This window comes from Cucurbita maxima, unplaced genomic scaffold (genome assembly GCF_002738345.1).
Source record: "Cucurbita maxima cultivar Rimu unplaced genomic scaffold, Cmax_1.0 Cma_Scf00069, whole genome shotgun sequence".
In the NCBI taxonomy this organism is placed as follows: domain Eukaryota; kingdom Viridiplantae; phylum Streptophyta; class Magnoliopsida; order Cucurbitales; family Cucurbitaceae; genus Cucurbita; species Cucurbita maxima.
The window spans coordinates 121,738-145,749 of record NW_019272085.1 but is presented as its reverse complement, the minus strand read 5'-3'; the positions used below and the strand labels follow the sequence as shown (position 1 = coordinate 145,749).

Sequence of the window (24,012 nt, the reverse complement as noted above, 5' to 3'; positions counted from 1 at the left end):
ACTCCAGCCCCTCCATGTAGTCCTATTTTTTCTCAAGTCGATAAGGGGCTAAAAGAACAACTACTTTCATTCATGTTTCAAAAATAGATAATTTTGTATCTTAAGGTATATAAAAGTAGGGGCAAATCTATGAATAGGAGATGTGCAAGTATCTACCGGACCCAAATTATCAAAAGGCTCTCCAGTGACGTTGAAAATTTGACCGAGAGTCACTCTACCGAATATAATACTTAAAGGAACTCTCATGACAACCACTTCCGTTTTTCTCATTAGACCACCTGTGTGCGTGTGCGTGTGTGAGACTTGTGACACATGAGTAAAAGAAGAGTAACTACTTACATTTAATCTATATATATGTATATATATATATATATATATATATAAACCATAGGCTCATCCATTTTAGGTTTAAAATTTAACATGGGAAAGAGGCAATCAATTTTATTTAATTAAAAAAAAAAACAGCCTTCAAATTAATATAACCACAACAGAATACATATTGAAAGCTATTTTGAAAGGGAGCGATTGGGGTTTGGTTAAAAATTCAAATCCCATCTCTCCTCTCATTGTTCTTCTTTCTCCCCCTCAATTCCCTCAAATTTTGAATTTTGATCTCCATTTCACCCACACCCACACCCACACCCACACCCACCCTTTTTAAAACCCTAATTTTCAACTCATCAGATTCTGAATCTCCATTTCAAGCCGATTCGATCCCTGCTTCAATGGCGAACGCCGACTCTTCCACTCCCTCCACCCCTGCCCCCGCTCCTATGTCAGCCGTGAGTTCCCTTCATTTCCTTCCTTTTCAGTTTCTCATTCATTCTGGCTTTCGGGCTTTATGAACTTTGTTGTTTTTGTTTCTTTCTTGTTCACAGAAAAAGGAGAATCTCACCCCCATTGGCTTGAAAATTATGGTATTGTTTTCTACAATGTGTTTATAGTTCTTGAATTTAACTCCAATCTTCTCAGATTTTGGCTTGTTTCTTCTCAGGAATTGAACGAATCAAGAGCAGAGCTGCTTGATAGAATTCAATTTCTTAAGCAGGTGGAGTCTAAGATATAAAATGCCCTAGCTGTGAGATAAAGTTGGATGTTCTTGGTCATTTACTTGTTTTTGTGCTCTGATTTTGTGAACTTTCCTTGTGTTTGAGCACTTCAGGATCTCCAGAATTGGAGGTTAAAGCTAGACACACAAGTTCATACCTACCGAAGTGTAAGTTAATAATGTATTGCTTGTATTCATATCTTTCTTAAAAGTAGGCTTATCTCTGTCAGAATGCCTTGTTCAAAGATATCTGTGTTTTAGTTTTCTTTGATGGGTCTATATGATCCATAAACAAGTTGGTCATCCAAATGGAGTGTTCGAAAATCGGATCCTGTGGCTTATACTGTGAGATCCCACCTTGGTTAGGAGGAGAACGAATCATTCTTTATAAGGGTGTGGAAACCACTTCCCTAGAAGACAGTGTTTTAAAAACCTTGAGGAGAAACTCAAAAGGAAAAACCCAAAGAGGACAATATCTACTAACGGTGGGCTTGGGTCGTTACAAATGGTAGGACGATGTGCCAACAAAGACATTGGGGCCTGAAGGGGGTGGATTGGGAAGTCTCACATCGATTGGAGAAAATAACGAGTGCCAGCGAGGATGGTGGGCCCCAAAGGGAGAACAAAACATTCTTTACAAGGGTGTGGAAACCTCTTCCCAACAAACGCGTTTTAAAAACTCTGAGGGAAAGCTCGAAAGGGAGAGCCCAAAGAGGATAATATCTGATGGCAGTGAGCTTGAGCTGTTAAAATGCAGTAAACTGATTCTTGGTAGTTCGAAAAGGGTTTCGAGTCTGCTAATATTTCCAGCAGAGGATACTTGATCCCAAAATACCTTGGTCTAGAAGGAAAAAAAGGAACATATGATATTAATGATCCTTTTGTTTGTCACGCATATTCCTGTTCTTTTCTGCTTTTGTATCTGTTTTTCCAGCATCACTTGACATAGACATTCAATCTTCATACAGGAACTGTCTGAACTAAAGAAATCGCTCAACCTTGAGGTGGAGCAACTTCGCACGGTAAGCCAAATGCTTCACCCAGATTGAAAGTGGTAAGGGTAATAAAGTTGTGGCATGAAAGCAGGAATTCCAAGAACTAAGGACAACCCTTCAGCAGCAACAAGAAGATGTGACAACTAGCCTGAGGAACTTGGGTGTAAGTCCTAATTCTAATGACTTTCATACTCAACAAAATACCTCCAACCCGCCTCGTCCCACCATATGTTTTTAACTGCCATTGAAGAAAATTATGAATCCTGGCAGGTTCAGGATGATTCTAAGGACAACAACAAGACTCGACATCAACATCCTGTAGCGGAAAGCAGCGACAAGGAAGACGAAGACGAGGGTAAGAAGGATGGACTCCATGGCTTAACAGAGTGTAAGGGAAATGAAGCTGAACATTAAGAGAATGGAATTTCCATTGTGTTCGTAATGTGGCGAAGGATTTCCACATTTCACTGTTTTTCAAAGCTTTGTAATGGGATTGGTAAGATTTTCCCGGCATTTAAGGAAGCATTGAATTTGTAAGTGTAATTTTTTACACGCACATCAACATTAATAAGTTCATTCTTCAAGGATATATGTATTTAATTTTTGGGAAGCAGGGCTGGTGGTATCGGTTAATTTTCTCATCATCAAAATATCATTCAAGGTTTTTTCTCAACTAGCAAATTGGACTACTCAAAGGCTCCTATGTATTTTCCTTTCTTGGTTCTTAAGAACATCTCATCACTCTTTTTATGAATTATTCATAAGTGGCCAGTAATTGATGAAGTTGTTGCCAACTGACAAACAACTTTAATGTTTTTTTAAAAAAGATCGTCTTTTATCTCTCTTTTTCTGTTCCCAAGGTTTGAATTTTCAATTCTTTTTACCACTGGGGTTATTAGATTTGAATTTTCCATTCTTAATTTAAAAGGTAATAGGTGGATAACTAGGACTCACAATATTTTGGACAACGGGAATTCAAATTTTTGACTTCTTGAATACTCTAATTAGTTGAGTTATCCGAATCAATATTAAGAGTATTTGGCCTAAACCTAAATAAGGTGACTGGGGTTTGCTTGTCCAGAGCGAGGGATTTGCTATTCATCTTTTAAGCTGTGTTCTTCTAAAAACAAATACCTATATAACCAAATACAAGCTAGACATAGAAAATACTTCTCAAACAAACTACATCAATTCTCAAGAATAGTCTACAAATTTAATTTAGGTTACCAAACTCAAAATTCTACCAACTCGATCTTAGATACTAGCTCAACTAATTACGATATATATTATCAATAAAGAGGTAAAAAATTTGAATCTACATACCTTGCACGTTGTTGAACTAACAAAAACCAAATCTACAAGCGGTGCCTCATAATTAAAAGAACAATTAAAAAACGTATGCTATATTTGGTCTGTAAAACTAAGTATATACAAATATCCAACAGAAGGAAGTTGTGTGCTGAGAAACACTGAAAAAGGAAGGGAAATGAGAAAGGAGTTTTGCTGACAAAGTGAGGAAGTACAGGTTTAGTGAGAGAAAAGGGAGAAGTAAATATGGTGCATATAATAAGACCACCTACCATTTTAATATCAACAAGACTTGGAAATGCTACAATACACAGAAAAGCTAAGGCTCTTTTCTTTTTCATCTACATTGTTAATTGTGTTGTCCCTTTACCTTTCCCTTCTCTCTGTCAATCAAACTCATGTTGCGTGGGTATCTCACATGGCGTGGGAAAATGGGACTGCTCTCTCTTCTCTTTACTTTCCCTCATCCATTATTTGCAATTTTGCAACTAAAATTTACTTACTGTGGCAGGCTGGTGGTGGTTGAAGTTGTCATCTTAACTACATGCCTTTATTCAAGGATCATGGCCACACGTCTACCTAAAGGGGATGGCCTTTTTTTGTTTAGACAGTGAAATAATGGTTTAAACCAGGTTTCATACTGTCTGCATAATAAGAGAGAAGATGGTAGGACTGGTAGCTACATTGTAATGACCGTCTAATAATTTTCTGTCTTTATGTATTAGTTATTTCTTTGTTACTACTTTTTGGAGGCTTTTATTCTTGAAAAGTTCAAGAATGTGACAATTATTACAACACAACAATTTTGATCTTAACTTTCAGTTTGACTGTTGTGAATATCTTTGCTAGGATTTGCTTTTGAAATCTTTAGCAATTTCAAAAACCGAACATGGGTTTTTTTGGATAGGATAATACCTGCTTTTCCTAGTTTCGAAAGATTTTAAAAGAATGCTTTTAGGATGTAGACAACTATAAAGGCTAAGAGACCTAATTTCAAAACCAAACTGTGTATCAAAACCTAATAAAAGAAGTCTTAGATGGCTGTGGCAAAGATTTTCAATCTCCAGATAAGGAAAACCCTCACTGGACAATCTTGGTTTTCTTAATTCCTATGAACCATTCTTCATTAATGCCAAAGACAAGAGGAAGTGTTACAGCAAGATTGAAAAGGCAGCCGCTGTGAATGAACATAGGGGTCGCCAACTGGGAGGAGATAAAGAGTATGATACATTTGGTGGAAAGGAAAAAGAATGGTAAATAATGTAATGTGATACAGAAGAAGATTAAATAATGGGTCAATCGAGATTAAAGAGGGAGTAGTTCAGCTAATAAAAAAGACCATTTAATGCATGATGAAGATTTTAAATTGTTTGAGAGGTTTAGAGTTTCCAGGACATTTGTTGGGAGAGAGTGAAACCTGGCAGCCTGCTTTTAAATTCCACTATAATTACGGGGAGAAAGCTAGGAAAGCTGCTACTCTTTTGTCATTTTCTTGATAGACCAGTGCTCTTTTGAACTCCCTTCTTCAATACTATGTATATAACAATGCCATGGAAAGCTGTCTCCTCGACTCCATAGCTTCACTTCGCTTCAATCTCTCCTCTCTCTCTCAGAACCAGAAGATTTTTAGTCACTCGTCTCTTTCTGAACTGGGACTTTCCCTCCAATGGCTGTGGTATGTGCTGAAGCAGCACCACAACCACTTAGAGCACAGGTAACATGCCTTCCCATTAGCAAGTTTTTAACTTTCTTTTCTTCTTCTTTTTCTTCTCCTGGGGTATCCTAGCTCATCCTCTTCTTTTGTTAACAGGTTTGGATCTTGAAAGTTTCTATTCACTGTGAAGGATGCAAGAGGAAGGTTAAGAAAGTTCTACAGAGCATTGATGGTACCATTCCTTATTGTAAACTTTTACTGTTTTTGGTTTCAAATGTGTGAGAAAATTATCAGCTGACAGTCATGATCTCAAACCACTACCATCAGGTGGAATAGATGAAGAAAGTTGAATTTTTTTTTTTTTTCTATGTTAGTTTTCTTCCTAGCCAAACGTAGGAGAATTTGGGTACTTCTACAATTGACCACTGGTCCAAATATTTGGAAGTGATGGCTTTTCTCAATCTTGTAGGTGTTTATACGACCATCATTGATTCAGAACAGCAGAAAGTTACGGTCACCGGAAATGTTAGCCGTGAGACTCTGACCAAGAGGCTCGCAAGAGCAGGTAAACAAGCGGAAATTTGGCCAGAAAAGCCAGCAGAAAAAGAGAAACAGTTCATCAAGATGTTGGCGACTGACAAAGGGAATGGCCAAGAAAATGGAATAAGTCCGAGTACAAACAAAGCTTCAGCAAAGAAGGTTGAGTTTAGAGTCAGCCCTGACAAGAATAACCGTGTAGAACAGATTGAAAAGTCAAAGAATATTGGAAGCTCTATCAAAAAGCTTCCGGCCGGGGAGTCGCCGCCGGTGGCCAACTACAAGGGCAATGCTACTGGACATGAGGGTTATTCTCCAGACAAAAGTGGGGTAGGGCAGAGTGGTGAAAAGAAGAAAAAGAAGGGGCATTCAGGTATTATCAACGGTGATAAATCAGGTTCGAACCCCCAGAATGGACATGGAACACTCAATGTGGATCCAGATGTGGACCTAAAAAATGGTAGCCCACTGGCCCAACAAATATACATGGGCCCTAAGGGTTATTACTTTCCTCCACCTACTTCGGGGTTAAACTACTATGCGCCGCATTTAGTTAAAGGTCCTGAATTGCTTTACCATGTCCCACCGATTCCATTTTCACATTCGAATGACCAGACTGGAAACTATGAGGATCAAGCAAAGCCACAGACCTACCTGGATTATTTCAGTGAAGAAAATGCCCATGGGTGCATCATTATGTGATCTACAACCCAGCCAATCTCAAATCAAAGGCAAGAGATGATGATTTGAAGTGCTAATTTTTAGTAAAACAGCGGAGCATGAATATAGATAGATGTACATTGTACATGAGTGAGGTCCAAAATGGCAGGAAGGTTAGCAAGTAGCAAAGTTTTGAAGGGTTGGGTGCTTCTAATTTTTTGGGTGAAAAGTACTTTAGGGTTATTGTGTTCTCTGTCAAATGAAAACTTTTTGCAGAAGCTTTCTAATGACTCTGACTAGGAGTAATCTATAAAACTATTCAATTTCAAGTTCATCGCCATAGTTCATTGGTGTACATTATTCAGCCTGAGATATTTCTTCTATTTAGAACAAATGAATTCATACATACTTCGAAAATGTGCACAGCATTAAGCATTTTTGGTTCTTACTCTAACATGCCCCCACTCAAATCCAAATCCCTGTCTGTCATTAGCATATATCTAAAGCAAATTCAGCAAAGGGTCAAACAAGAAAATGGTAACAAGCTCATATTATCAGAACAAATCAAAATAGTACGTAATTACCAGAGTTGTTCCATTATCTAGGACCCAAACAATTCAGAAGAAAGCGAAACCATTAGCATTCGAAGGACATTTTTTTTCCTAGTCTTCAGTGCATCTTGGACCAATCAGTTTGCGTGTAAATTGAATTTAGGAGCCATCACTGGTGAAGAAAGATAATTGTCATTCTCCGTGGGAGAAGGTAATGATATTTGCAGGCCAACTTTACAGGGGAGGATGGATATATGAACCATCACAATCACTCGTGAAGTCACGTGTGTAAACAAAGGTCAATGCCAGAACCTGGAAATGTTCTTAGCGGCGAGTGACTTTGTGGGATCAAAAACTTGGTGAATTTTATCAAAATAAGATGTAGAATCTAACAGACCCTAAAAGATGGTGAAATTCTTGAGTTGTATTCTTTTTTTTTTTTCTTTTTTTCTTTTTTTTTTTAAGTATGGGAATGGGAGAAAAACTTGTCATATATGTACCTTAACCACCAAGCTTCGTTTTTCTAGTTGCATCTTAAATTAAGCATATTAACTGATAAAAGGTAGTATGGCATTATCTGATAGATTGACTTCAATGAGAAGGAACAATTATATTTATGAATAGTATTTCCAATTATATCGGTCCAGACCCACCACTAAGACAATTCTTTGTGGTTACATCCAAACTTTAATTGTTCTACGATCTTTGAGCAAACTACATCTAAGAACGACGGAACCTTCACTATAATTAATAGGTATTTTATTGTAAAGGTTCAAGAACCAGATTTGAGAACAAGAGGTTCTTTGATCAGATTTTGAGCTAAATAATGTCAAGAAATATAGAACCCTACCAAAATCCATAATCTCTCACTCAGATATATAAGGGACGAGAACTACCACTACAGAATATAACTATGGAACAAAATGAGCTAAAGTAAGGTGAAAATGGCCAAATTTAGGCTTACATGCTAGTAGATGCCCTTGTGGTGCGCTGATTTGTTCCAAGGATGATTACAATAACAGTTACATCATCGTGATATTTCCTTCTTCTTCCGGCTGGAATGGTAATTAATTCTTCCTTGCTAAAACCTATAAAACAGAAGTTCTTACACCATCAGCACCGGTTGATGCAAACAGAACCGACATTTTAAGTTACCAGCACAAGATTAGTTTACTTCTGAGCAATATTTCTAAGACGCCCAGTATTTCATAGTTTTCTTATGGGGTATATGATGTGATGATAATGAAGAACTCAGCTCCTTTTAAGAACTAGTGTCTTTCGAGGTTAGGTCTGACTTGTGTACAAAGTTCAAGCTGAGGCAAAACTGTACTAAAGACTTCGTACGCAGAAAAGCCTATAGAAAAGTCATGGTAAAAATAAGCGTTATAATACTGCTATCATTTCTCCAGCCGGCCAAAGGCAGATATGAAGGGCAGTGCCCTCGCTGAACTTACACTCAATTTCAGTATCCTTCAATAACGACAAGAATTTATAATATTAAAGGACAGCTCTCCAAAAAATATCCTAGGGGAGAACAGCTAAGAGGATACTATCTAAAAGCAGCAAGGGTACTCCAACCTCAACTTGTTCCCACAGCAGTAGCTTTAGTCGAGAATTAAATGATAGCAATAACAGTCCCTATTTCTTCTTCCTTTTCTTTCCCAATAGTGTCAAAAGTTTTTAATATTATATCCTCTCACAAGGAATTGAGAGTTCACCTTTTTGTTGAACGGAAAGCTTAACATTAGACATATAAGCAACTTTTATCACAGAAAATTAACAATAAAACAAACTGAAAAGTTGACTTAGCTATCAACATCATATGACAAGAAATGTAAGCTTTAAAGACGTCCTATTTTTTTAGCCGTGCATTTATGATAATATCATGGCAAAGATAAGTCAACAAATAGTAAACTTTTACTTCCATAAATGTAAATTGGGAAACGATTCAAACATTCACACAAAGCTATCTTTGGAGCTCACCTGCGCAATTAGCAGCTTTCAATAAGAGCTGCTCCAGTAAATATTTTGCAGGATCACCAGTTGGGTTGCTCAAGATATATGAATGGACAAGGTTCACTGCCTCGTCATTGCCAAAAAAGTCAAATAAACCATCACTGCCAACTATTACAAAGCAATCTGATTTTGATATCCTATGGACAGACAATGCCGGTTGAGTAGAAATATAGGGAGGGCTTATTAGGTTACGAACTCGAAGAATACCCATCAAAGCATCATTAAACTTTTTCTGCAGAGAAATAAATGTATAATAATCAAGTTAAGATGGACTAAAATCGTTTCCAGCAATGCAGACTAGGTGGTATACCTGGTTCACTCAGAAATGAATACCATTTTTAGCATTGATACCACATCAACTTCGTCCTGAAAATTCATGTCCTATATATAATAAAGTGATCATGCATATTGATTTTTCTGTCCAGAGCTGATACGGATTATCAATGTCAGATGATCTCCAAAGTGACAGGAGAAAAACAGATAGAATCCTTACAAGTATCGGTTGGGGTGGTGGTTTCGTATAAAGAATATGCATGGTTAAGGCATAGCTATGGTAAAATATCAAAACAGGTAATTATAGGTTAGCACGAGTACTTTGACAGAGAATGTTTTCTAATAAAAACTGGCCAAAAAAAGTCACCAAAACTCTATTTTGTTTAGCAGCCTGCATGCTTCTTTTATTTATTTATTTTTTTCTGACAGAAGCAACCTGCATTATTACTAGCATATTAAGACAGTGCCGCTATTTTATCTATTAATAAGTTTCTATACACTGCACAAGCAAAGAAATAATTTCGTGTTATATGAGATTTTGGCCATACTGACAGGCACGCAATGTATAACTGTCGCATACCGTCTTCAAGTAGCCAACTCCAAAAGCACGAGTCACCTTCAGTTTTCCTTTGACTTTCCCACCAACAATGATTGTGGGATCATCAGGATGATCATATTGTAACTTCGCTCTTTCGAGTGCATTATCCACAGTGTGACTCTCAGTGAGCTGGACAGCTTTCAGTCCCCTATTCCCTCTCATTGCACCTTCATCAAGAGTAGCCAGTACTGCTCTACTATCACCCAAATTTAATGTATATAAATCCTTTCCATGAAGAAGAACAACTAAAACACAAGATCCAACAGAAACTAAATCAGGACGATCCTCCATTTCCTGTTCAACCATGTGCAAAAAATCATTCTCTGTTTGACTAAGAGCACGCTGGAGGCTATCTAGCACCCCATGCCTTAGAGGATAGTTTGCCATTCCTGCTTTGGCATGTGAACGTTTCTCAAATATATTGTTGATATCTGAAGCACTTTTACTATTGTTTCTCAAAGTAGAAAAACTTCTCTGAGTAATGCTACAATCATCGAGATGTGAATTATCCATGTCCAAAATATCCGAGGTTTCACTCTTAGCTCCCCAATCTAGTAGGCTAAAATAAAACACGATGGTTTCATACAATGTCCCAGCAAGAAAATCAGCTGCATCTCTTCCATTAAAACCGTCATAAATTGCACAAAACAGCCATCCATTTTCTTCGGAACAAACAGCTTGGACCCTGTCCTCACCAGCAGCTCCACCTGCCACTTGCAATTCCTTAACATTAAGAAAACCTTCACTTCCGGAAGGAGCACTCGTGGACTTTAACAAGCATGAATCATATTCAGATGTTGGGGTAGATGGACTGCAACTTAAGTTTGACAGACTACTCTGCAGAGACGTTGACAATATATCCAACCTTGAAAGAGTAGGTGATGAGGGCACCTTACGGAAGGAGTTAGGAGAGTCCCAGGTCGGAAGTATTTCTACTCCTATCAACCCATTGCATATATTTGTGTTAGCTAAGGTTGCATTTGCACTCAAAGCAGCCCCAGATAAGCAAGAGAAACTGCTGATCCTTCGAAGTCCAGGCTGGATCTCGAATTTGTCGGAAACCTCAATTCCATCTATGTTACCATTGCATTTATAACCAAAGCTAACTTCAAGTTCTCCCTCGGCTTTTGTTGAAGCTTCTTGAAGCATACTATATCACTGTTAAAACAAATACATTTCATATTTAAAGCTCTTTAATAATAAAATTGGCCAAGTTCAGTTACTAGGCAACATTTACAATTTTAGTCAGATTTGAAAGGTCACACTGGATTTCCTTCTCTGTGCCACTACATAAATCCAAAGAAACTTGAAACTACGACTTCTAAACTGTGAAGATTATTTTAAACCCAGTATGTATAATATCAATTAATTGGTTGAAAATTGAAGTGTGCACCATTGCTGATGTTAATTGACAAATGCAAATTCCTAACTACATGCGTCTGGTTCCATTCCTACCATATACTCTTTCTTTTTATCGTCTCTCTCTCTCTCTCTTCTTTGGGGGTGGGCGGGCATTTGCTGATCTATATTTCTCCATATTTCCTTTTACGTATATCTCATATTTCTCTTTCATAATTATTCTTCCTTTATATAAAGATCCTTATAGAGCTCCAGTCAGAAGCCATTAAACTAGTTTGCTTAACAATCCACGTGTTTGGCTCCTTTCGTCAAATTCTCAAGTTCTTCTCAACCCAAAAATCATCCAACACATAATCTTAGTAGAACAACGCGACGGGTATTAATCTGATAGAAAATCCATACTCCAATTTCCTTTAGGCCTCAATCAAATTTGATTAGCCCATATGAACTCCTCCAACACTTCTGTTATTTTTCCTTTCCTTTCGAAAAACTAAATTTAGCCATGCAAAGAAAAAATAAACAGTGAAATAATCACACAGTTCCAAAAAGTACAAGAACATGACAAAGAAACACGAAATAGCATTCCAGTATCATATAGCCACGAAAACAATTAATTTCTTAACTTCAACGGCAGCTACAGAAAAACGAATTGCACTTCAAATGAAAAGGAAAGAGAAAGATAAACTAATCAAGCTCACAGAAATTAACCGCCAGCAATACGAATAATCATCAGAGAGGAGAAATAAATACTGGAGTTAACCAAACCAAAAAACTTCAAACCGAGCAGACAATCAATCAAACACCGATCCAGAGAAGAACCAAAAAACCTAATAAAGAAGCCGCACAGCCGCCAAAAACACCAACACACGCTTCAATCAATTAAACTCAGCAATTCAAAACGACACTTGCAAATACTTAATACAACAAACAAACAAGCTGCCGGTATTGGTATTAACGATAGAGAAGTGATAACGAAGCAGTTGCAAATTGAAAAACAAGAAAAATAAAGGCAGAGACGCACCTGAGAGCAGAGAATTGAAGCGAACGGCGATCAAGAAGAGAAGCGAAAGGCAGAGGAAGAAGTGAAGAGAGAAGCAGGGAGGGAAGAACACATAGGGAGATAGAGGAAGAAAAAGAGGGAAAGTGTGTTGAGAGAGAAGCAATGAGTGAAAGCGAAGACAGAAATGGGAATGGAGGAGAATCTGTATCTGAGTGGTACGTTAAAAGGCGAAGCCATTGGATGGCCAGGAACAACCTCTGCTAAATTTGGAGAATTTTTTTTTTAATTTTTTAATTTTTTAATTTTTTAATTTTTTAATTTTTTAATTTTATTTTTTACAGCCTTTTGCTGATTTAATGCTGCGCCTTTTTGTTTAATATCTTACTAATTAATTATCCAACTTCCTAACTATTTTTTTTTCAACTTAAATGTGCTTTTTCTTTCCTAATATATCTTCAAATTATATTATTTAGTATCATATTTTAAAAATTTACATTAAACTTTTAAAATATAAAAAAGTTTTGAAATGGTGGGACATAAATAGTTTTCGTCCATATATTAACGGTAAAATATATATATATATATATATATATATATATATATATATATATTTTTTTTTTTTTTTTTTTTAATAGGTTAAGAAATTCAAAAAAAAATTAAAAATCGAAATGATCTATGAGGGGTAGATGGACGATTTCCATGGATATATTTTTAAAAAAATTACAATTTTTACGAGCATTTTAGTAAGGTATTTTTTAACTTTGTTAAAAAAAAAAAACAATTTAAGTTGAATCATATTTTTGAAAAAATATTAAAAAAAAATTAAGAATATTTTTGAAATAAAATATTATTAATTTTTTTTAATAATATGTTTTTTTAATTTAATATTTTCAATTCAACGCATGAATTTTTAATTATAACAAGGAGGTTGAAAAACTATCAGATAGTTCTTTTAAATAAATAGAGAAAAGTTGAAGGAAAAAAAGACGAGAAAATGGCTTCTATCCATGATTTCTAATATTTTCTTTAATTTAAAAAATTATTAGAAAATTTAAATGGATTCATTTATAAAAATTTAAAATTTTAAGATTGTAATGACAAATTTACATTTTTTTTTTTTCTAATGAGCATATCATAATAACTTTTAGAGGCTAAAGTAATTCAATTAATTAATAAATTTATATTTTAATATATTTTTTTTTAGTTAAAATATATTGTAATTTAAATTCATTAATGAATTTTAACATCTAGTGAAACAATAAAGAATGAAATTGAAATGTTTAAAGGGCTAGAATCCCAATTGGAAAATGACAGGAACACGGCCCGTGAAATTACCTATTTAGCCTTTTATTTTCATTTTAAAACCTCATATTTGTCTATTGGTAATTTATTTATTTAAGAAAGTAATTTTTATATTAATTTTATCTCCAAAATTGAATAATATTTTAAATTAGCCTTCATCACAGAATAATTAATAAAAAGTAAGCTTTTTAGTTTTATGAAATGCATAACATTATTTTCATTATTTTGCATGATTGAACGAGCTTTGTCCTAATAAGTTACAAACGACCTTACTCCTTACGTGTTACAACGTTATTGGCTTATAATTCAATTAATACAACATGAAAACTATATTATAAAATAAAATTAGAAGAAAAATGTAAAATATTTCCATATGGCCCCTACAAAGGACATCTGGATTTTAAAGGGAGGAGGAGGCAAAGTTGAAATGGATTGGCTTTTCAGCCACTGAAAGAACCATTAGTTTAATACGAACTGATTGTGTACCACTATCAACTATGAAAATAATGGACTTCATAGAATGGAACAAAACAAAACAAGCTTGAGGCTTTCATCAGATCATGAACATAAAAGGAAGAGATCTCTTTCTTTGTCCCTTTCTCCCTTTGTCTTTCTACTGTTTATGAATTTGATTTGAACGACGATAATGACAATGACTTCAAATCATCGTTAACCATAATCATAGTTCGTCATTTTCATCGTCATCGATACTTCACTTCTCAATATCCAGTCACTTCAACATTGCATATCGCATTTGCTCAATCAAGTTGCCTTTAGCATTTTTATTTGAATCTAAAGAAAGAATCTCTCGATCTCAAGTGAGACTCGCCCCCCACTGGGTGTCCCCAATCTCTTTCGAAAAACAAGGCAGCTCATCTCACTAAACTGCTGAGAGGGCGAGAGTGCTTCTTGCTTGGGCCCATTTGTTGTGGTCTACAACTACCACTTATGGTTCCCGAGACCGCAACGTTTGCGCAAACCTAATTTGGCTTTACAATGAGCATATGTTAGAAGATGCAAACAAAATCCTTCGACTAACAAATCCCTTGCATTTCATTCTGAAAAATCTAGACACAATAAGAACTCTTAGATGAGATGCAACTAACAAATCCCTTGCATTTCATTCTGAAAAATCTAGACACAATAAGAACTCTTAGATGAGATGCAGTCAGTCTCTTTCTTAGAAATTGCTATGCTATCCTATGATCATACAGATAAATTCAAGGCCATTAACCTAAGCAGACACAAAAAGAACAAATGAGCTACCATGGAAAATGTGTAACTAGTTCTCGTTTTCTTTTCTCATTATTAACAACATCGCCAAGGACAACCTATCGGAAGCTTAAAGGCATCCTATCATATCAACAAAACATGAGCCCATATAGAAGCTCACACAACCTATCGGAAGCTTAAAGGCATCCTATCATATCAACAAAACATGAGCCCATATAGAAGCTCACTTTGGTAATTCCTTTCAATGGAAAATGAAATTCAACATATCTCATTCACCTTAGTTTTGTACCTTATTCACCCACCAAAGCTTGTACCGACTCGGGTGCAGTCAAGTTTGCATTGAAAGAAACTAACGAGGTTAAATTGTCGAAAGAAACTAACGAGTTTAAATAGGTTCAAAATTTTTCATAAGTGTAACTCTATCCTTAAATTGTCGAAAGAAACTAACGAGTTTAAATAGGTTCAAAATTTTTCATAAGTGTAACTCTATCCTTGAAAACGTTGATGTAGAGATGAACCAGACCAGCACAATCATCTATTGTTGATGAACTTCGACTTTCTTCTTGTGCCAGAGCCGATCCAGGGCGCTGTCAGCATCTCCCTGTAAAGCACCAGAAGTATATAAATATCAGCGTAGAGAACTCAATTCCTCTAAAAAATTTATTAATTCTCCCGCCCCAAAGGCCCCCACAACAAATGATTCATGTCTTACATCCTTCCAACAAAGAAGGCATGGAAAACCCAAATGAAAAAAGGAGAGTGCTCCCATAAAATAAAAAGACCTTCCAACAAAGAAGGCATGGAAAACCCAAATGAAAAAAGGAGAGTGCTCCCATAAAATAAAAAGACAACAGACACATGATGATTTCTCGTGGAAGATAAATGATATAAACAAGGAAACAACAAGCGAAGGGGAACTCCGATACTTGAACTTGTTGGATGATGAAAGTCCTACATCGACTAATTTAGGGAATGATCATGGGTTTATAAGGGAGGAATATTAACTCCATTGGTATGAGGACTTTTGGGGAAGCCCAAAGCAAAGCCATGAGAGCTTATGCTCAAAGTGGACAATATCATACCATTGTGGAGAGTCGTGTTCGTCTAACATGGTATCAGAGTCATGCCCTAAACTTAGTCGTGCCAATAGATTGGCAAATCCTCGAATGTCGAACAAAGGACTCCAAAAAGAAAAAAGGAGTCAAGCCTTCTCGAAGGTACGAAGGCAGTCAAAAATGACTAAGACTCCAAAGGAGTCGAGCCTCGATTAAGGGAAGGCGTGCTTTGTTCGAGGGGAGGTGTTGGATGATGAAAGTCCTATATCGACTAATTTAGGGAATGATCATGGGTTTATAAGGGAGGAATATTAACTTCATTGGTATGAGGCCTTTTGGGGAAGCCCAAAGCAAAGCCATGAGAGCTTTTGCTCAAAGTGGACAATATCATACCATTGTGGAGAGTCGTGTTCGTCTAACAGAACTAACTTAGAAAAAGAAGGTAACTCAAAGGCTATTTCTACTACGGGTGTGAGCCTTTGACCCCACCCGACCATCACTCAGAGATTAGGATCATACTTACAATAATCCTATACTATTAGGAATCTGACTCGAGAGGAACCGCTAGAGCAATTTTGCAAACAAGGTTCCGTTACAAACCCTGAGATTCTCAGGATCTAACCCACCAAAAGTCGACAGTTTTTCCACCATCACCCATCTCACAAAGTGTGCTCCTTCCCGCTCATAAACCCCTTCCCAANGGGGGGGGGGGGGGGGGGGGGGGGGGATAAATAGGGATTCCAGTAAAGCATACAGCTAACGAGAGTCATTCAACCAACTTAAGAGAAGGTGAGATCAAGAAACTTTGTCCTCTCCAACCTCAAAACCCTCTAGAATTCTTCCCTCAATACCTTTAACGACCATCCTACTAAAAACATCCACAACAAGCATGAAAAGAAGAGACAAAGGTTCACCTAGCCAAAGATATCTCAAAACTTTTACTTTACCCCTAGGTTAGCCATTAATAAGAATTGAATAGTTGATTGGTCTAGTACGAATCCAAATCCAAGCCTCCAACCATGCCCAATGAAAGTTGAAGATTAAAATAAATAAATAAAATCCTTAATTCTCATCAGCCCAGATTCCAATGGGTGAGGACACAACTATAACAAGATGTAAAAGGAAATATTTGTATACTTTCAGACTGTTTACTCTTCAATGGCTTCTCTTCCCTTCAAGAAAAAGTTAGTACAAACGCAGACAGCAGAGAAGGCCTTACTCTTCAATGGCTTCTCTTCCCTTCAAGAAAAAGTTAGTACAAACGCAGACAGCAGAGAAGGCCTTTAGAATGGAAGATTATCAGAATTCTTTCGTTTCTTTTCCTTCCTCCAGTGCTTTTGATTGTCTATGGATTTTAGGTTAGCTAAGCTCAAGATTTCTTCTCTAGGGCTATAATGTAGTCAAACTATAAATCTTTAGCATTCATTTTTTAATCAACGATTGGTTCCAATTAACGACCGCTGTTCACAAATTAGGAGCGATCACAATCAAATAGGCAATAAGAATCTCGAACAAGTTATGCTCAATAGCGCCTCCTTTTCCTGGCGAACTAAAATCAAATACCAACAGATGAAATCATACGCAAGTTCAACTCATCTTAAACGATACTTCGACAACTAAAATCAAATACCAACAGATGAAATCATACGCAAGTTCAACTCATCTTAAACGATACTTCGACACAAAAATGCAGAACACGAGCCAAATCAGCATGAACAGAATTAGATTTTTGTTTGCATCACCAAGACAAGTCCTGTTCCAAGTCAATACTCCTATATAATAACAGATTAAACCACATCCAATCGCTACAAATCCAACAACAGAGACAGATAGATAAATAACAATCACCTGCGCCCGAATGAAACCACAGAGAGCAAAAGTGGAGAACTGGCCGGTGTAGATGCCATTGTCATCCAAATGCCCAATGTTTATCTGAACCGAAGCATGATCCTTGGAAGTAATCAGCCGATTCGTTGCGGAGCTGAATCGAAGACACAATAAGTCATAATCAAAGCTCAAATCACATGAAAATTAGCATCAAAAGCATCAAAAGCTAGCCTATAATATTACGAACCATTTTCTGGGAATATAAAGCTCTGTGATTTTTCCCTCTTCGTTCTGCATCTTGAATCAACTAATTCTTTAGAAATAGAAAACCTGCTTTAATATAACCGATCAGTGTTTCATAACAACACATACATTTGAGACCACCAAAAATGATAAAACCCTAAATTTATGAATCAAACAAAAAAAAAAAAAGTCTTTAGAGAGATCAAACCGCAGCGCAAAGAGGAAAGCGAGCTATCCGAGAGGAAGAAAGGGGCGAAATGAAGAAACCTGAAGCTTAAAACAGAAACCCTAATCTTTTTCTTTTTTCCTTTTTTTTATTAAAAATTAAAAAATAATAATAATAATAAACAATTTATTTTGAAATTAAATTATAGGTTTAAGATTCTATTAAAAATTTAAAAGAATAAATAGATTTATTCGATATAAATTAATATACAACAATTAATTTATATATATTAGGTTAAATTATATGAGAATTTCACTGTTTTTACTTACTACAAAATTTAAAATTTAAAATTGTATCGCCTAAAATTCAAATATATAATTAATAAATAATTAATTTTTTAAAACGTTGAATTTTTCAATTTATAATTAAAAATAAAAATAAAAATAGAGGACAAAATTGTAGCCTATATATGAATTCTTCAAAGGAGAAATTGCGCCATGCAACAACGGAAGGCTCTTCTGAAAAAGAACACCTGAATTCCCTCTGTAACGTTCAATCCTCCTTTAATTGCCGCCAAATTCATTCCCCTTTTCGCCCTAATTTTCCAATCCTCCCAGAAATTCTCGATTCAACAATGTCTTCCTCTCCGCCGTTCAAATCCAGACCGGAATCCAAATACACCAAGGCCAAAAGAGCGCTCCGATCCCTCGCCGTCTCCGTCGCCATTCCTCTCACCCTTACCATCGCCGTCATCTTCCTCTTCGGCCGCTCCTCCCGCCATTTCCCCAACCGCAACCGTCCGATTTGGGTGGCGCCACTCTGGCTCCTCCATCTCTCGTCGATCAGCTCCTCTTTCCTAATCGGCCTCGCCGCCTGGCTCGTTTGGGCCGATGGTGGCTTCCATTGCGGATCCAACGCTCTTCCGCTCTACATCGCGCATCTCTCACTCAGCGTCGTTTGGAATCCTCTGGTGCTCGTGATTCGCGCTCTTCTGCTTGCGTTTCTGTTCTGTGTTTTGGATTTTGTTACTCTGTATGCTTGTTATCGGACCTTCAAGCGAGTGAATCCCTTCGCTAAGGATCTGATTAAGCCTTGTTTGGCTTGGACTGCGTATCTCTGTGCTGTTACTTATGTGTTTATTGATCTTTGATTGAGGATTTTTCTTGCCATTTTTTAAACGATTTGTTCAATCAATTATCACATTGTTTAGGATGTTGTAGATTTTTTTTTTTTTCTTTTTTCTTTATGAAACCGCAACCAAGAAGCTGTTAGAACAGCGAAGGTTTGTAAGATTAGGGGAAATGATTTATGATTTGTTTATCAAAACGTAGGTATGAACAACTCGATCTGTATTTTGGATCTCTAAAATCATGATGTGTTCTTTTGTTTGTGTTTCTTTCTTCAGAGTGATCCAGATCACACTTCGAGTTTTGTAATGTATTTTCATATGTTCGTCTAATCATTTTGTATCTGAATAACGTGTTTGAATGATTTTTTTTTTGTTTTCTTGTTTGGATTCAATTTTGTGATTCAGTCATGAACAGATATCCGATTCATATGCATGAATACAGAAAAAACCAGAACGCCAGGATTATAAATCAAATTCAAATTTTAAAATTGGAAGTTCAAGAATTGTGTAGAATTTTATATTTTTTTTTATACAAATATATCTGAAAATGGATTTTTTTAAATAAATATATTTTCTGAAAAAATAAACATAAAAGGAAGAAAATCGAATTATAATTAAATGAAGATTCCCTTGTCCTTCCCATTTGCATCTAATTTGTTGAAATATGTTTCCATGTCTTCGTTTTTAATTTATTTTTTCCTTTTTTAAATATTATTTTTTTCCTTTTTGAGGAATAGATAAATTTGTATTTTATAATTATTTATTATTATTTTTTTTCTTGGTATTCCCAAATTTAATTTGGGATTATTATTATTATTATTATTATTTTATCTCTTTTTGCAAGAACATAGTTTTTATGATGAAATTTGTTGTTAAGATTTAATGAAATTCATTCATCAATTGAAATTACATAAATTAAATTATTTCAAATTAAGTTAAAAAACTAAATGGTTATTTGGTGAAAGTTAAGGGACCAATAGTTCTTTTAATCTTTTTTTTTAATCAATTTTTACAATTACTATTTAATTACATTTGAGGGACCAATAGTTCTTTTAATCTTTTTTTTTAATCAATTTTTACAATTACTATTTAATTACATTTGATTTTTTTAAATGTAGTTTTCTTTAATATTTTATCACAATATATATATATATATATATATAGATATATATATATAAATGTAGCTATAATTTTATATTAAAAGAGTATATATATATATATATATATATAGATATATATATATAAATGTAGCTATAATTTTATATTAAAAGAGTTTATGTTTTGTTTATAATTTTTCAAACACGGACTAAATTCAACATATGAAAGTATAAATAAATAAAATATTTTCTAAAATGAAAAACAAGGAAATTAAAACTATTATCAAATGCTTATATTTTAAAAAATTAGAATATTGTCAATTAATAATTATTTCTATATATGAAATATTTGCCCAATTTTTGTTATTATTATTATTATTATTATTATTATTATTTAGATCCCTCACGTTGGACGCAGCTTCCTCCATAGACTTTTATTACGTGTCCATTATTTCTTTAACATGTCATTAAATTAATATTATTTAAATTATATTACACAATAACTTTAAATTTTTTATTTGGCAGATATATTAAATCTAAAAATTATATTTAATATTTGATTTTTATGACATTTTAGTGAATAATGTAATATATTTAATAGATAAGTATATATATTTAAAATAATTAAACAAATATTATTAGCATATAACGGATAGTAATATTAATAGATAAGTATATATATTTAAAATAATTAAACAAATATTATTAGCATATAACGGATAGTAATAAATGCTCATTGATTTCAAAATATAATTTACTAAGCTACTTTAATTAATTTTAAATAATTCCAAAAATTATATTCAAATTAAAAATCAATATTAATAAAAAAAGAAATTAAATTGCCAAAGATTTTGACAAAAATTATATTCAAATTAAAAATCAATATTAATAAAAAAAGAAATTAAATTGCCAAAGATTTTGACTTTGGTGGGACCCCATAAACTGCCTCACTTAGGTCCACGTTAAAATAAATCAATAAATGTTAACATCATGTGGGCCCCTTACCCATATGCCATGTTTTGATTTTATTTACCGTTTCACCACCACTGTAAATTTTGATGTTTATTCCATTATTGAATAAAGTTCAATTTTAAAATCAATTTACATTTATTAAATAACAAAGAAAAATATCGTTAAATAGTTTAATTTTTTTAGGATTTTTTTAAAATAACAAGACTCAGTTATATTTAGTTCCGTAACTTTTAAAATATATATTTAAATTAAAATTTTAATTTTTAGTTGAACTAAAATATTCATTAATTTACAACTACTAACTATTCTTGTTATTTTGTAATTTGTTTTCATAAATTATTTAATAAAATAATAAATTAATATTTGAACTAAAAAAGAGATTGAAATTAGAAAAAATAAAAATTATGAAAAATAAATAAAATAATAAAATAAAATAAAGTGGGTCCCAAGGGAGAAATCATCAACGACGAAAGTACTGACGATGACGACAAGAAGGAAAAAAAAAAAAAAAAAAAAGAATATATAAATCGCTTTACTCTCCAGATCTTTCTCATCGTCCTCGTCCCACCAACTCCGTAAAACCCTCTTCCCTGTCGATCCTGTTTTTTTCCTGTTCGGATTTCCAGATCGGAATCATTGATTTTGATTCCTGCTTGTCTTCGGAGGCCTGCCGAATCTCGTCGCCGGAGTCTGAGAAGATGATTGAGCGTATTCTTGGCCCCATTCGCATCCGTCGGATCCAGAGGGCGTTCCGCCACAGCGTCGTCACTGTCCTCTGCCTCTTCCTCACCGTCGTTGTCCTCCGTGGCATTGTCGGCGCTGGTAAGTTCGGTACTCCCGAGCAGGACTTCAACGAGATTCGTAGCCATTTCTCCTCACGTGGCCGTCGTGTTGAGGCTCGTCGTGTTTTGGAAGAGGCACAGCCGGATACCACTGCCAAGGCGGCTGATCAGTCCAACAATTACGCCACATTTGATATTTCGAAGATTTTGGTGGATGAAGGTGAGGATGAGAAGCCCGATCCGAGTAAACCCTATAGTCTTGGCCCTAAAATCTCTGATTGGGATGAACAGAGAACTGAATGGCTGAAGAACAACCCTGATTTTCCTAATTTTGTTGGCCCTAATAAACCTCGAGTTCTTTTGGTTACTGGTTCCTCGCCGAAGCCCTGTGAGAATCCTGTTGGTGATCATTACCTTTTGAAATCGATAAAGAACAAGATCGATTACTGTAGGCTCCATGGGATTGAGATTTTTTATAATATGGCGCTTCTTGATGCTGAAATGGCTGGTTTCTGGGCTAAGCTTCCATTGATTAGGAAGCTTTTGCTTTCACATCCGGAGACTGAGTTCCTATGGTGGATGGATAGTGATGCTATGTTCACTGATATGGCTTTTGAGGTTCCATGGGAACGGTATAAGGATCATAATTTTGTTCTTCACGGATGGAATGAGATGGTTTATGATCAGAAGAATTGGATTGGATTGAATACTGGAAGTTTTCTTCTGAGAAATTGCCAGTGGGCACTAGACATTCTCGACGCTTGGGCCCCAATGGGGCCGAAGGGGAAGATTAGAGATGAAGCTGGGAAGATCTTGACCAGAGAGCTGAAGGACCGACCAGTTTTCGAAGCCGATGATCAGTCAGCCATGGTGTATTTGTTGGCTACGCAGAGGGATCAATGGGGAGCAAAAGTTTACCTTGAGAATGGGTACTATTTGCACGGATATTGGGGCATTTTGGTGGATCGATACGAGGAGATGATCGAGAATCACCATCCGGGGTTCGGCGATCACCGGTGGCCTCTCGTCACCCATTTCGTCGGGTGCAAACCGTGCGGGAAGTTCGGAGATTATCCTGTTGAGCGATGTCTGAAACAGATGGACAGAGCATACAACTTTGGGGATAATCAGATTCTACAAATCTATGGCTTTACACATAAGTCACTAGCAAGCAGGAGAGTAAAGCGGGTTCGGAACGATACAAGCAATCCATTAGAAGTGAAGGATGAACTCGGGTTGCTTCACCCTGCATTCAAAGCTGTGAAGGTATCATCTTCTTCTTGATAACCATGGAAATGCTTGAATTTATAGGGGTTGATTGATGGTTATCATGAGTTCAAGTATAATAGTGTTGAAAATGGTATGGATTTGGTATATTTATATATATGTATGTATGTATATATATATATATATCAGTTACCCATAATATTGAAGAATTGTAAACTTCTTTCTTTTGTGGGGTTAAAAATCTGTCTAAATTTCATTGATTTTTAGAAGGCTTTGTTTCTTAGATCAGCTTTTGTAATGAAATGATAGGGAGTTCTTGAAGAAATCTGTTCATCAATCTGTATGAGTTGTTTATTGACATCATATTTCAATATCTCAACCTCCTCTCTAGTGGTAGCTTTCTTACATTATTGTGATATTATTGACTCAAATTTATTAGGGAAAAGTTCAATCTTTTACCCCTTCCAACCACCATTTGAGGGGAGAACGGAGACGATAACGATACTTTGCTTCATAGTATTTATTGATATAGGCCCGAGATGTTTATATTCGAATCTTATTAGAAAAAAAAGATGGTAGAAATCATATGATAGACTCGAAGGCCCCGGAAATGTTTGGAGGTGTTCGTAGTTCCTGCAAATAAGGATAAAATTTCATTCAGGATTGCAATTATTACCTATGACGATAATTTATGAACCTATGCGTAACCAGGATAAAATTTCATTCAGGATTGCAATTATTACCTATGACGATAATTTATGAACCTATGCGTAACCAATAATTGAGACGGTAAAAAGTTTCAATGAAGCTCTAAATCGAGAGGTCGGTCAGAAGTTCAGAATCTTCTCAAATTTCACTTTTCACTTTAACTTCTCAAATTAATTGAACGGAAAAGAAAAAAAAAATTAATGTCTTTTTTCAATTTTTATTTATTTATTGTATTTTCTTACCGTTTTACCCTAAACTGTGATTTTCCCTCG

The 24,012-nt window shown here is 35.3% G+C and overlaps 6 protein-coding genes across 6 annotated transcripts; 4 read left to right on the top strand and 2 right to left on the bottom strand.

Annotated features, from left to right (window-relative positions):
- The first annotated feature begins 476 nt into the window (after window positions 1-476).
- On the top strand, window positions 477-2,656 carry LOC111472345. The gene is made up of 7 exons (XM_023118020.1): window positions 477-782; window positions 879-917; window positions 995-1,048; window positions 1,163-1,216; window positions 2,017-2,070; window positions 2,135-2,206; window positions 2,314-2,656. The coding sequence occupies exons 1-7, from the start codon at window positions 726-728 to the stop codon at window positions 2,455-2,457; spliced, it is 474 nt and encodes a 157-aa protein (XP_022973788.1). The 5' UTR covers window positions 477-725; the 3' UTR covers window positions 2,458-2,656.
- Window positions 2,657-2,928: 272 nt separating this feature from the next.
- On the top strand, window positions 2,929-6,538 carry LOC111472342 (heavy metal-associated isoprenylated plant protein 35-like). The gene is made up of 3 exons (XM_023118013.1): window positions 2,929-5,065; window positions 5,162-5,237; window positions 5,475-6,538. Exons 1-3 carry the CDS (start codon window positions 5,018-5,020, stop codon window positions 6,242-6,244), a joined length of 894 nt encoding a protein of 297 aa, XP_022973781.1. The 5' UTR covers window positions 2,929-5,017; the 3' UTR covers window positions 6,245-6,538.
- An 809-nt stretch (window positions 6,539-7,347) lies between these two features.
- Window positions 7,348-12,230, bottom strand: LOC111472339 (probable protein phosphatase 2C 40). Its single transcript, XM_023118009.1, has 4 exons — window positions 12,021-12,230; window positions 9,623-10,798; window positions 8,737-9,001; window positions 7,348-7,841 (listed from the first exon to the last, which is right to left on the bottom strand). Exons 2-4 carry the CDS (start codon window positions 10,787-10,789, stop codon window positions 7,714-7,716), a joined length of 1,560 nt encoding a protein of 519 aa, XP_022973777.1. The 5' UTR covers window positions 10,790-10,798; window positions 12,021-12,230; the 3' UTR covers window positions 7,348-7,713.
- A 2,499-nt stretch (window positions 12,231-14,729) lies between these two features.
- On the bottom strand, window positions 14,730-17,976 carry LOC111472326 (40S ribosomal protein S21-2-like). The gene is made up of 5 exons (XM_023117989.1): window positions 17,868-17,976; window positions 17,664-17,746; window positions 17,438-17,570; window positions 15,026-15,135; window positions 14,730-14,958 (listed from the first exon to the last, which is right to left on the bottom strand). The coding sequence occupies exons 2-4, from the start codon at window positions 17,711-17,713 to the stop codon at window positions 15,070-15,072; spliced, it is 249 nt and encodes an 82-aa protein (XP_022973757.1). The 5' UTR covers window positions 17,714-17,746; window positions 17,868-17,976; the 3' UTR covers window positions 14,730-14,958; window positions 15,026-15,069.
- A 319-nt stretch (window positions 17,977-18,295) lies between these two features.
- Window positions 18,296-19,326, top strand: LOC111472303 (translocator protein homolog). The gene has a single exon (XM_023117958.1). It carries the CDS (start codon window positions 18,460-18,462, stop codon window positions 18,973-18,975), a length of 516 nt encoding a protein of 171 aa, XP_022973726.1. The 5' UTR covers window positions 18,296-18,459; the 3' UTR covers window positions 18,976-19,326.
- Window positions 19,327-21,576: 2,250 nt separating this feature from the next.
- LOC111472247 (xyloglucan 6-xylosyltransferase 2-like) lies at window positions 21,577-23,411 on the top strand. Its single transcript, XM_023117895.1, has one exon. It carries the CDS (start codon window positions 21,722-21,724, stop codon window positions 23,087-23,089), a length of 1,368 nt encoding a protein of 455 aa, XP_022973663.1. The 5' UTR covers window positions 21,577-21,721; the 3' UTR covers window positions 23,090-23,411.
- The last annotated feature ends 601 nt before the right edge of the window (window positions 23,412-24,012 follow it).